This window comes from Culex pipiens, chromosome 1 (genome assembly GCF_016801865.2).
Source record: "Culex pipiens pallens isolate TS chromosome 1, TS_CPP_V2, whole genome shotgun sequence".
Classification (NCBI taxonomy): Eukaryota; Metazoa; Arthropoda; class Insecta; order Diptera; family Culicidae; genus Culex; species Culex pipiens.
In genome coordinates this window covers 52,209,666-52,223,534 of record NC_068937.1, presented here as the reverse complement: position 1 = coordinate 52,223,534, position 13,869 = coordinate 52,209,666, and the positions used below count along the sequence as shown (strand labels likewise).

The window sequence follows — 13,869 nt, the reverse complement described above, 5'->3', positions numbered from 1 at the left end:
AACCAAAAATGAAAGCAATGATAGAGATTCTTCTTATAAAAAGTTTCGTACATCATCAACGGTATAAGGTATGTTGCAAGCCTACTTAGTTTTGAAGTCTGTGTTAGGGAAACGAATCAGTGGGATTAGCTGGGATTTTTTTTTCGGATTTTCTACATGGAATACTGTTCTTCTTTATTATCATTACTTTTATTAAATACGATTACTATTTACAACATTTTCAACGATTTCCCCTCTCACTCTCGCGCTTGTCTCGCGGAGAAGGAGAAGAAAGTTCCTTGCACCCATTCTATGGGGGGGAGGGGCAAACAGCTTAATTATTTGTTATCTCCATATAAGTACCATTTTTTCAAACTTCGCCTCGTCAAATACTCGAAGCAAACGGGTTTGTTTAGTAACTCTTGTGTAGCTGTCGTATTTTTTGTTTTGTTTACCTAATTACCACTAACAGCGAAAAAAATATTCTTGTGTTAGTTGCATAACGATTATAACATGTCGTATAAATTTACTTGCAAAAAATTCACAACGTACTTGAGCGCGCTTGTTGTTTGTGTTTGATTTGTTATCGCAAACACAAACCAACATTGATTAACAGTTTATGTCTGGTTGAAATGCAAAACTGTCTCTACTAATTATACCATATTTTCTAACACAATAAGGAAACACATTCTCTATAAACAATTGCTTGGTTTGTGTTCTGGTTTGAGCTGGGAAAATTTGCGTTATTTTTGGTGTGTGCGTGCATTTTGTGTTTGTTGTCTGAGCTTAAGTTTGTGTGTTTGTAACTGTGACTTGGAAAGAGGGAGAAGGTTGCGGTTGCCTTTGTAATGGCACTATTCCTACCTTAATCTGTCAGTTTTGGGATTGTGTGCGTGAATGTCCTTTATCAAAACACAGCGTAACTAGCTTAAAAAATTGATTTCGTTTTTTTTCTCCTAACTTTGACGTTCACTAGTACATTATATTGCAACTACGGTTTCATTTCTTGTTTTTCTATCCTTTTTGTTACCATCGTCTCTTGTCTTCTAATCTTTGTTTACCTTTTCTATTTAAACTTTTCGTTTTTTTACACACACTCTTTGAGAGAAGTGAAACGTAACACTTTGTTTGCTTTTGTCTAACAAAATCATACGATAACAAGAACAAAATATAACTTTAATAAGGAAACCGAGTGGGTGGGGAAGATTGGGGGAAAATGAACAAACGATTGTGGTAATAAATTAACGACTTATAACGAATATACAGTTAGGGTGAGGGCATGAGGGTTGAAATGGTTGCTTTGAAACGCAAAGTTGGTGTGATTAAGCTCAATGTCGACCGTGTCTAAACGTCACATGGTTTTTTTTTGTTTTTAGGTTAGGCGCGGTCAAGATCGATCTCAAATGAAAATTGAAGGTTAAGATAGATTGGGGTTCGGTAGGTTGATGTCTGAAAGAAAGTCGATCACAATGGTGAATCACAATCAAAATGTAAGACGAAATTTTCTTTCAGTGCTTACAATGCGATCTGTCAAAAGCTGGTCGAAAAGGGTTTGCGTCAATGAATGTCTTGTTATGAAAGAAGGGTGGGGGTGAGATGAGAAGGTTCGTGTCTTGACTATCAAAAATATCCCTAAATCTAGTGTGGTTTCGCTCTCTGGGGTTAAATTAGTTTTTTTTCTTTTTTTTTTTGTTTCGCTGCAAGTGAGGCAGAAGGAAGGGTCTCTTACAGGCTAGTGAAGTTTAAGAATAATAAATAAATACGTACAAGAAGGAAGGAGGAAAAGGTGATAGCTCAAAAGGGTATGGAATGTTAGGATTTTGCTTGGTTTAGGTTGGGATAGGAAGTAAGATTGTGTTTTTTTTTCTTCTTCTCAAAAAGCTCCGTTCACTCCCACAGCGGGCTCAGCAGAACCCGCGGCGGACCGGAACCGTCCTTTTGTCCTTCGATTTTGATAGTGATTACCATTCGACGGGGTCAATAGTGACGGTGGTCCCCGCCACGGCGTCCACCATTTCCGCCGCTGCCCATGATGTTCGGCTCTCGGAAGTCACTTCCGCTGTCCCGACGTCCACTGCGGCTCCGCTCGTGATGGTCGCCGCGTCCCTCCCGTCGGTGGTGGTCTCCCCGGGGGTCATTCTCGTTGTTGCCGGTGGCGCCACCCCGGTGGCTGCTCTTGTGGTGATGGTGGTGGTGCCGCTTCTTCTCGCCCTTGACGCACACGTCCGACACGACCATCTCGGAACCGTCCCGCACGGCCATGCTGTCCCGCGGGTAGTCCCGGCTGCCCCGGTTCGCTGCCAAGTTCTCCCGGGATCTGTCGATAAAAAATCTGTAAGGGTGTGTTGTGTGTGAAAAATGGAGAGAAACGGAGAGTCCGGTCAGGTGGGTGGGCGTGGGCAGAGCTCGAGTCCAGGTGGTTTGAGTCTTTGTTGCTGTTTGTTGGTGTGCGTGTATGTGAGTGTGAAATCGTGCTTTGAGGTTAGGTTTCCTGAATTTTAATGTTAAAGTCGCTTTTCCCAACAAGCCAAAACAACTACAAAGATTATGCTTTTAGAAGCAATTTTTTATCTAAAATTAACTTTTGCAAGACCACTAAATTGACCATTCGAAAGGCAAATCCTATTTACCATTAAACCTTTATTTGGTTATGTATGCTATTTTTTAAACACTTTTTACAAGTGTTTCGCCATATCCATTCAAGCATTTAATAAAAGCTTCCCATTCCGATCAGAATTCTGGCTTAACCAGATGTGATATAACTGTCAAAACTTTCAATTCTAATAAGCCATGCTAATTGTGTTTCCCACTTCCATTTTTTGCCAATATCTGCAGGGTGACAACTCAAATCCCATTTTTAAATTACTGACTTTTTTAAAACCTCAAATAATAGGATTTTGACTCAGAAAGAAAACATGAATATTCAGCCTTTAAAAAATTCATAATACATATAATTTCCATGTTAATGCTAAAAATCTTGAGTTTTTTTATTAAAAAGTCTTATAAACATATAAAACGCAATAGCTCATAGGACCTTTAAAAAAATGGGCATACAGTTTTGTAACGTGGTGTTAACATGCATTTTAATTTTACACTCTGTTTTGTTTTTTTATCAGATAAACATTTGAAACATAGTTACAGTTTTTATTGCTTCAGAGAATTTATAAATCTATGTATGGGTTCTCTTAAAACAAATGTTTTCACCAAGCTTCCATTTCAATTTGATTAATATTGATTATAAAATCTATTGAATCACTTTCTATTCTCGAGTTGTCTGTATTTAAATGTTTTGTTTTTTTTTTTCAATCCAAAATCCAGTTTGTTTAAGAATCCCTATCCCACATCCCACTCTTTTTATGTGAATTGTTTGAAGAGACAAATTTTCAAACTTATTTGTAATAACTTAAGGGTGCACAGCAACCAAGGAAGTTGTTTTCTAATTCCAAAAATTTACTAACTTACAGACCTTGGTTGTAAAAATGGGCACATTTTTTTTGTAAATCGCTTAGTAGCCAGTATTTTAGGGAATGAATAAAAAATATATCGATAATTTCCATAGTTTCGAAAATACTAAGATATCTTAAAACATTAAGAACTTTTTAATTATTTTTTTTGCGAAAACGTTCGATTTTTAATTTTACGATTGATGGAAATCATACCTTATCTATAGTAATGTATAGGGCTAGTGATTTTTCACGGCAAAAAAAAACGAAATTACGCGACATACCAATCACAAAACATTGAAATTTCACGGTACTCTAAAAACTGCTCAGAATAAACGTAAAATGTATTCTTTTAGCTAAATTATAAAGTGTGAAAGGGACCGTTAACGTTTGTGGAAAGGACCAAATAAAAAAAGTCAATTCATGATTCAGCAGTTTTAATTTAATTCAGATTTTATAACAATAATTTGCTCAAATACCTCTGTTCGCGACGACAAATAAGTTTTCGGAGGATCTTTAGCAAGCGCTTTTTTAAGCAGTGTAGCTCGAAGCTAAAAGGTGTATTTAGTCCAATTAATGTTTTGCCCAACAGAATTCAATTTTCTACTCACATTTAGTCTCCTAGTTCAAATCTGTCGCAAACAGAGTAAATTCGTCAGCAGACGACGGATGGAGCTGATAATCAAATCGCTTAAATCTAAATACAAAATAAGTTAAATTAAGCTTCAAATAATATAATTTTAAGTTACCGCAAATTCAATCAGTAATTTCCTTCCAGTATCTGATTGAGGAATGATAATGTAAATTCTTGTTTTGTCTCTATCTCTACCTACGGTGTCAGCGTGACATTCTTACTATAGTCTTTTTGCTGGGTCGCGTTTGGGCGATGATCCGAGGGGCACGGTCGGCGCAGTCGGCACGGTGTGCTCGCAACATCCTCCCCCACGTGTCGCATGATGATCTGCACCAGAATCCTCAGCGTCACCAACGTCCAGCAGAGCAAGCTTGACGACTGCTCGCTCACGCACCAGACCCTTCGATGTCTGTACATCCGCCCGACGTACTCTGCCATCCTTGCCGGGATACGTCCTTGCAACGCGTCCTCGCAGCCACCCGTTCCGATGTCCTTCGTCCACAACAAGCACGAGATCACCCTCCTTGATTGGTCTCACCTCTTCGAACCATTTAGTCCTCCTCGCGATCGTCGGCAGGTATTCCTTCACCCAGCGGCTCCAGAACTCGTCCAGTGTGTGCTGGATACTGTTCCAGCTGTTTTTGATGGCCGCGCATGCGCCGACTGGATCTTTTACGGCCTGCTGAACACCGCTCGAACTCAGCATGAGAAAATGGTTGGGGGTCAAGGACTCACTGTCTGCGCTCTCCAGCGGCACGAAAGTCAGGGGGCGCGAGTTGACCATATGCTCCGCCTCCGCTAGTAGGGTGACCAGCGACTCCTCATCCAGCTTGCGTTCCACCGGGATTGCGCCTAGTGCAGCCTTCACGGATCTTACCATTCGTTCCCAGCAGCCACCCATGTGCGGCGCGGCCGGCGGGTTGAATCGCCACTGGGTGTGGGTGTCGGTGAATGTGCTGCTGAGTTCGTTGTGGTTGACCTTGGCTAATTCCTTCGACAGCTCTCCGCTGGCTCCTTGGAAATTCGTACCGTTGTCCGAGTATATCTCCTGCGGCGCTCCACGTCGCGCGATGAACCGGCGGATTGCCTTCTTGCACGAGTCCGTTGACAAGCTCGCGACGAGCTCCAGGTGAACTGCGCGGATCGTCAAGCAGGTGAAAAGCGCCACCCAGCGTTTCGCAGCACTGCGTCCAACCTTGATCAAGACCGGGCCGAAGTAGTCCACGCCTGTGAACGTGAATGGGCGCACGAAAGGGGACAGCCTCACACGTGGAAGGGGTGCCATCATGGGTGCCACCGCGATGGCCTTTTTTATGCGGCAGAAACAGCATTTACTCGCCACCTGCCGTATCAGGACCCGCAGCTTCGGTATGTTGAACTTCTGCCGTATCTCGTTGACCACCGTCTCGTTGTTTGCGTGGCGAAACCTTCGGTGGTAGGAGTCCACGAGCAGCCAGGTCACGCGATGTTTGTTCGGGAGAATCACGGGAAACTTGGCGTCGAACGCGGCGAACTCGGCGGCCTCCAAGCGACTTCCAGCTCGAAGCACTCCGCTGTCGTCCAGCAGAGGGGACAACTTCAAAATGCTGCTCGATGTCTCCAAACACTCCCGTTTCTCGGCTGGCACTAGCAGGTTCTGGTTCAGCGTGGCGACCTCGTCCGGATAAGCGTCGGATTGAGCCAAGCGCCACAGGCTTCGTTCGGCTTTCTGCAGCTCCTCACGTGTCAGCGCGCCCGGACAGGTTTCCTGCTTCAGCTTCAGTCTGCGCGCGAGAAAACGATGAACGTAGGCGACCATCCTCAGCAGGCGTTCCCATCGCGAAAACAGCTCCAGTCGAATGATGGGCTTGACCACGAAGTGGCTGAACATGAACGCTGGCCTGAGTTCTTCCGTCGCTTCAACCCGCTCGAGGCAGTCTTCGGGCCAGTCTTCTTCCTGATCGTAAATGAACTTGTGGCAGACGTAAACTTGCGCGTCGGGGTCGAATGTTGGTCCCTTTTTGCCCCACTTCGTAGCTTCGTCGGCGACGTTCATACGCGATGGACAGTATCTCCACTCAGCGGCCTTTGACAGAGACAGGATCTCGTTTACCCGGAACGCCACATACGGGCGAAATCGACGGAGGTCGGTTGACCTGATCCACTGTAACGCCGTCTTGGAGTCCGACCAGAAAACGACCTTCGAAATAGGGAGTGAGTGTCCGTCCTCGATGGTCTTCCGCAAGCGCGATCCAGTTACGCCCGACTGAACTTCGAGTCGCGGGATGGGAAGCGGCTGTAGAGGTGCGACCTTCGTTTTGGTTGCCACCAGTGAGCACCGGACTTGGCCGCGATCCTCAAGACGAAAGTATGCCATCGCGGAGTAAGCTTGCTCGCTGGCGTCGACAAACACGTGGAGTTGCAACGTTTTCAGGCTGGCTGGTTCGTAGTCCTTGAAATAGCAACGTGGAACTCTCACCGTTTCGATTTTGCGCAGCAGCGCGATCCACTGCTTCCAGCGTCCGATGAGCTTCTCCGGGATATTGTCTTTCCAGCCGACGCCGGATCGCCACACGTCCTGCACGAGTATTTTTCCGTGGATGACGAAGACGGCGACTAACCCGTTCGGGTCGTAGATGCTCATCACGATGCTCAGCAGCTGGGTCTTCGTCGGCACTACCTCTCCAGTCAGCAGCTTCATGTTGTCCTCTCGCAGGCTCAGTGCGAACGAGAACATGTCTTCGTCGGGCAGCCACACCATTCCCAGCAGACGCTCGAATCCGTTCTCCTTCTCGATCACGAAGTTCTTGACCGTCGTAGGGTTGACCGCTCCGATCCGCGCCAGCACGGTTTTGTCGTTCGAGATCCAGTTCCGGATGTGGAATCCGGCTTTCGCGTGAACCTCGGCTACCTCCAGCGCCATCGCAACTGCTTCGTCCGCCGTATCGACACTGTCGAGGTAATCGTCGACGTAGTGCTTGTTGCGAATCGCTGCTGCCGCCTTCGGGTGATCTGCTTCGTGTTCGTCAGCGTTGAGATTTTTCACGTACTGCGAGTGGGCTGGGGAGCACGTCGCCCCAAAGATAGCGACGTCGGTCACCATGGTTTCCAGCGGCTTGTCCGGCGAATCCCTCCACAGGAACAGCTGCGCGCTGCGATCGGGTTCCCGAATCTTCACCTGGTGAAACATGGCTTCGATGTCTGCGCAGATGGCGACCTGTCTCTCCCTGAACTGGAAAAGCACGGACAGCAGCGGCGTCAACAGGTCGGGCCCCTTCAACAGCATGGTATTCAGGGACACGCCGTCGACCTTGGCAGCCGCGTCCCAGATCACGCGCACTTTGCCGGGCTTTTTTGGGTTCAGTACTACTCCGAGGGGTAAATACCAGGTCCGGCGAGGGTCGAAAGTGTCCAGTTCCGCAGCGGTCGCCTTGTGCGCGAAACCTTTCGACTGGAAGTCCGCGATCTGCTTTCGTACTTGATCGTACAGTGCCGGATCTCGTCCCAGGCGTCGCTCCAAACACTTCATCCGCTTCTCCGCCATCGGTCTGCTATCCGGAAACTCCACGTAGTCCTGTTTCCAGAGAAGGCCAGTTTCAAACCGCCCACCTTCGACTCGTTTGGTAGTTTCGGACAGAATCTTGTTGGCACGCTGGTCGTCGACGCTCTCCTCGCTCGGTACTGCCATGACTCCGAGGCTTTCAACCGCAAAGAAGCTCTTGACGTATTCGTGCAGGTCAACTTCGGCTTGTTCATCGGAGATGTGGAACTGGCGGTGGGCGAAAGACTGTGTAGCCGCCGGCATACTCCCGTAGACCGTCCAACCGAGACGCGTTTTGGTAGCGATCGGTTCTCCTTTGCGTCCTTCCCGCAGCTTCAGTGTTGCGAGCAGGTGCACGTTGTTCAGACCGATGAGTATTCCGGGAACCGCAGACTGCAAACTCGATAGCGGCAGGTCCTGCAGATACGCGAACTCTTCCGCCATGGCCGCGACGTCCATCGTTTGTTCCGGAAGTCCGAGCTTGTCCACCGTGTACACGTTCGACGCGACGAACCGCTGCGGACGATCAGCGCCAGAAATCTCCAGCTCAACCTCCCGCGTCTCCGAGAAGTTCTTCTTGATGCCGGATGTCCAGTGGATGCACAGAGATGCTTGCTTTCCTTCCAGGCCAAGGGATGCCGCCAACTTCCGCTCCAGGAGTGTCACCGACGAGCCGTCATCGAGAAAGGCGAACGTGTTTACTTTCCCTTTCTTTCCGTACAACGTGACAGGCAACATACGGAACAACGTTGATGTCGTCGGTTGACGATGCAGTGCGACTACGCCGCTCGTTGCGGGCTCGCTGCGCTTCGCTTCCGTGGGTGCTTGTTCGTAGTGGAGCAGCGGATGATGCTTCTTCTGGCAACCTTGGACTCCGCAGGGATCGCTTTTGCACGGCCAGCGCGAGTGGGCAACCAGACAGCGACGACAAAGTCTTTTCTCCTTGACCAGCTTCCAACGGTCGTCGAGACAAAGTTTGCTGAACTTCGAGCAGTTGGCCGCCAAATGGCCGCTGTTGTCGCACATCGGGCACACCTTGATGTTCGAAGACGGACGGTCCGTCGGCTTCTCCTTGATCTCGTCGTCACCCTTGCGCCGACCTTGCTCGGCAGTCGAGTGCGTGTTGACGTACGCCGCCTTCTCCTTCTTGGGCCGGAAATCGTCCTTGGCAGCCTTCGCAGCGAACAATGTCACGCCGCTGGTAGCGGTCGCTATTTTCGACATGTAGTCGCCGAACACGTTGAGGTCCACTTCTGGCAGTTGCTCCTGGTAGAGTGCCCAGTTGAACATTACGTTGGAAGGCAACTTGGCAACGAGCTCGTGCAGCAAAATGGGGTTCGACAGGTGCTTCTCCATGCCAATAGCCTTCAAGTGCCCACAGAGATTGTGGACCACCAGACCGAACGAGACGAGAGACTCCAGCTTGTCCGCTCTCGGCGCGGGGGTCGCGCGTACTTTCTCGATCATCGTGTGAACGATCTGCTCCGGTCGTCCGTACAGCAGCTTCAGAGAGGTCAGCAATTGCGGTATCGTCGACGGATTGAGGAGCAGGCTGCTCACTTCTTCTCTCGCCCTCCCCTGGATCGCACGCTGCAGTCGCAACAGGTTCTCGTTGTCGGTGTATCCGCACGTCAGCGTAGAGTGGTTATAACTGCTGATAAAGATCGGCCAGTCAACAGGATTCCCTGTGAAAACTGGGAGCTCCTTGTTCACCACCTGACGTGCAGCAATCTGCTGCGAAGTTGGTCCTTGGTACGGAGGCGGTGCTGGCAGCGGCGGCACGAGAGAGGGGAATGACTCAACGTAAGGTACGACCGACGGTGTTGTCAAAGTAGACGACCTTGATGATGAAGATCGAGAGCTCCTTACGGAAGAACTGCCAAAGTTTGCAGAGGCGCGGGATCGCTCGTTAGATGGAGGTGGCAGGACATCGTCAACGCGTGGTACAGATGCTGTTCCTGATCCTGATCGGATGCTTTCTGTTGATCGGCTTTTGTTGTTTTCGACCGTGCCGTTGCGGCCCGCCGCCGACGAGTGGTTCTTGTCCCGAGATTCTGCCAGCTTTTGCAGCCTCTCGAGCTCTCGCAAACGGTCAAGCTCTTCTTGCTGCTTGGCTTGCTGTTGCTTCTGCTCCTTGAGGCGCTGTTTCAGCTCCCGCTTCTGCTCGGCCAGCTCGCGTTGTTGCTGCTGCAGTAAACGCTGCATTTCTTCCTTCTGCTCTGCTTCCACCTGCTGAAGTCGACGCTGCAGTTCTTGCTTCTGCTTCGCTTGCTCACGTTCTTGCTGCTGCAGCTTGCGTTTGAGCTGCTCTTCCCGCTGGCGCTGCAATTGCTGGTCCTCGGCGCGCTGATCCTCGAGCTGCTGAAGGAGCACAAGCAAATTTTGCTCGTTTTTCTTCGTCTCTTCGCTTAGCTCTTCTGGAATCGGGTCGAGATCCTTCCGCTGCATGCTGTTTCGCCACTCCTCGAAAGCGGTCGAGGTGACTTTGAGGATCTTCGGGATAGCACCGGTGTTCTGCGGCTTCCCCAGTGAGATTTGCAGCAGTTTGAGGATGCTTTCCATGGTGGTAGGTGGTTCTGGAACCTCGCTGGGTGGAATTTCAGCCGCGGTCTGCCCGGGGTCCTTGGGTCCCTCAGGGATCGACTTTTCGCTGCTTTCCTCGAGACTGTCCGGCAATAGGGAGGAAATGGAGAGGGAAACGTACGGCGATTCGTTGAACGAAGCATTTGGCGAAGCGAGCGGAGTAGACGTGAACTTCACGTGCAGACTATCGGCCTTGTCCTCACTCAGTGGCTGGACGTGATCGTCAGACTCGGTCGTCTCCTTGTTGACGCCTGGACCGGTGTTGCCGGTCTCAGCCTGAGCATTGATCCACTTCTCAACCCTGCTCGTCGAAGCGCGGCTGTCTCTGCTACGGACACTACGTCCCCCATCTTCTTCTTCCTGTTCCCGAAGAAGCGCGTACTTCTTCGAGCTGTACAGGTATTGTCGCTCCAACTGCGCGAGTCGTTCCTTCGTGAGCGCTTCCTGGATCCGGAACTGTTCCTCCATCTGCTGCAGTTCTAGGGCAATTCGTGCCGAACGAGTACTGCTCACATGGGAGCCCGATGAACGGGCAGATCTTGGCCGAAAGGGCACGCAAGTACGGCACACAAACGGTGGCTGATTGACGGTTGCGGTGGTGACGTTCGCGCACGAGAAGTGGAAGTACAGCTCGCACTTTTCACACCGCACCATGTACAGCTCGGCGTTGTTCGGCCTGGTACATCCAGCGCAATCCTGCTCATCCCCTCGCTCCGGTTCGACGACAGACGGCTCGAACGGTTTCGCTGCATCATCTCGAGCGTCTCCAATTTGGAGGTTAGCTGCTTCTTGAGCCGCGCGCGTCATCGAGCGGGTCTGGCGAACGAACGACTTACGGGGATTAGAGGCCATCATAAATAAATCTTCGAGTTTCTGTTCGCGACGACAAATAAGTTTTCGGAGGATCTTTAGCAAACGCTTTTTTAAGCAGTGTAGCTCGAAGCTAAAAGGTGTATTTAGTCCAATTAATGTTTTGCCCAACAGAATTCAATTTTCTACTCACATTTAGTCTCCTAGTTCAAATCTGTCGCAAACAGAGTAAATTCGTCAGCAGACGACGGATGGAGCTGATAATCAAATCGCTTAAATCTAAATACAAAATAAGTTAAATTAAGCTTCAAATAATATAATTTTAAGTTACCGCAAATTCAATCAGTAATTTCCTTCCAGTATCTGATTGAGGAATGATAATGTAAATTCTTGTTTTGTCTCTATCTCTACCTACGGTGTCAGCGTGACATTCTTACTATAGTCTTTTTGCTGGGTCGCGTTTGGGCGATGATCCGAGGGGCACGGTCGGCGCAGTCAGCGCAGTCGGCACGGTGTGCTCGCAACAACCTCTAAAACGAAGTACGTCCTGAACCTCTAATTCATCGTAGCTAGAATCATTAAAATAATTGCAAGAAAGGGTTTTTTTGCTTTCCTTAATTTTTTAAATAGAAAAATTTCAGTATTTTAATAAGGTTCAAGCAAAACATCATTAAAAGCAGTTTTTAAATTTATTGATAGATTCATGAAAAAATATAAAACATTTAAAAATGGTTAAGAAATCTATGTATTATTTTAGTAATCAATTTGATTACAACACTTAATTTATATACAAAATATTAACATGCAATTTGTTCATCGTTGTTTAATATCGTTGATAAATTAAAATAAATTTTACAAAAAAAATCAAAAAGCTTTTTTTGCGTATTCTTCCAGAGAAGTGTTGATTAATGTTCTTTTAAAATCTGTTTGGAATTTGGTGGAATAAATAAACTATTTGCATTTTTTTGAATATTCTAATGACTAATATTTAAAAAAAAAATCATTTAAGATCTGAGGGCTTTTGTTAATTTGATTTGGTTAACCGCGGTGGATTTTCTTGAAATAATTCGAACTGTCAAAAATCCACCAAAGCATCTACCACATTGATCGCACAAAAATCTGTGGTAGAAAAGTATCCACCGGTAGATGCTTTGGTGGATTTTTGACAGTTCGAATTATTTCAAGAAAATCCACCGCGGTTAACCAAATCAAATTAACAAAAGCCCTCTGATATGGAAACTTTTTTATTTGTAAACTGCTGTAGAATGCTTGTAAGCAATCTTGAAAAATGCTTGAATTAAAAAAAATAAGCTTAAACGCACTAAGTAGCGATTTATCAATTGAATATGTGAAATTTCGCGGCATTTCACGGTATTTCCCAGTTTTCCCCGCCAGGGTCGAGCCCCCGTGATGTATCTAAATGAATTTTGTTTAAAGAAATTAAACATTTGGAATAAAATTAAATGACTTAATAAACTCAGGTAAACATTTAGAAATATTTACCACACATATAAAAAAACCGCTACAAACTCAAATTGAAATTAATTTTTTAAATATTTTAACAATACAAAAAAATTAACTCTTTTTAGGTAGGTATATGATTGGATCTTCATTAAAAAAAATTAAAAAAATAATTTTCGAGGCATTTTTTCAACATTTGAATGAAAAAAGTAGTTCTCAAAATACCTAAGCATGGACGAATTTTTTTTTACAAAAAAAAGTTTTTGCGGTGCTGTAAATTGGAATTTAATAAAAAATCTGAATATTTTTAATCCAGCCCAAACATGCTAAATATGATTATCAATGCATAAAAAATGCGTTTTAAGTTGTTTTGGCTTCTATTTTTGTTAAAATTTTGAAGGTTTTTGAAAAAAAAATATTTTTTTGCCCCCTGATTCTCGGACCAAGGGCGACAAAAGCAACTTTGAAGAATATTTGCAACGGCCTTAGTTAAAAATGCAAACAAAAGTTTGAAATTACTTTGAAACATGTTTTGCCTAAGAGAATCAAATGTTTTCTAAGCATTTGACGATCTATGTTGTTTAAAAATTTGGGCAAAATAAGCAGGAAATCTGAAGCTTGTTTGCTTGTAATATATGCAACAATTTTCTAACATAATTAGGTACAGATAAAATTCAAACCCAAGTAGCACTCATAACTTGTCGACTGTTGAATAATAGTTAGATAGCTGTTTTGGATCAACATACGAGAAAAAATGTCAACGTTTGTTAAATATCAGTTTTTTTCACTACTTGTATAACTGACTTATGTAAATCATGAGATGTGTGCCATACAAGTGTTAAAACACAGTCAACTTCACTCTTTTCCAACTTTTACACACAACATAGGGAATATGCACTCGCTTTTAACTCCATCCAATTTGCTGATTTTCACTATTAAAACAATTTATTTTGGAAAACTTTTGATAGAAACTTACATGCTCACTTCCTATTGAGCTATTTACACTTTATTTCACTCGAAAACACTTTTTATGAGCTGTAATTGAACGTCAAAGTGCTGATATGCCAAGATGCTGTTCCCTCATCTGCAAGGTTTTACTCGAAAACAGTTTGTTGAATAAAAACAATGTTGCACTGTTTGTTTCACTGCTTATCTAACATTGTCATGTGACGGCATCTTCTGAAAAATGGGCGTGGCCAACCATTCTATAAATAACCTTAGGTTTTCTCGCTTTGTTACACAAATGTTATCGGAGAATAGATTATATAACTGATGCTCAACATACATATTCAACTTGACGTTGCGTGTTGTTAGGTGGTGTAAATTTGTACATGAGGAATTTAGAGTTTCAATAATGTTTATTCATTGTAGATTACAATAGTTTTGATTGTTGACCGATTGATTTGTAAACATGTGGCTGGTAAAAGCTACAAAAATTA

General features: G+C 45.7%; 2 protein-coding genes across 4 annotated transcripts in view; both read right to left on the bottom strand.

The window, feature by feature from the left end:
* Positions 1–167: 167 nt before the first annotated feature.
* LOC120432603 (uncharacterized) overlaps positions 168–13,869 on the bottom strand; it is a 136,746-nt gene continuing 123,044 nt past the window's right edge. For 2 of the 3 annotated variants that reach the window (XM_039597852.2, XM_039597866.2), the window contains one exon: positions 168–2,311. In XM_039597852.2, coding sequence (XP_039453786.1) covers positions 1,957–2,311 — 355 coding nt within the window. In that variant the 3' untranslated portion in view covers positions 168–1,956. The remainder of the gene's footprint in view (positions 2,312–13,869) is intronic. The other variant, XM_039597859.2, reaches the window with a different exon arrangement.
* On the bottom strand, positions 3,956–11,431 carry LOC128092514 (uncharacterized). The gene has a single exon (XM_052706442.1). It carries the CDS (start codon positions 11,012–11,014, stop codon positions 4,277–4,279), a length of 6,738 nt encoding a protein of 2,245 aa, XP_052562402.1. The 5' UTR covers positions 11,015–11,431; the 3' UTR covers positions 3,956–4,276.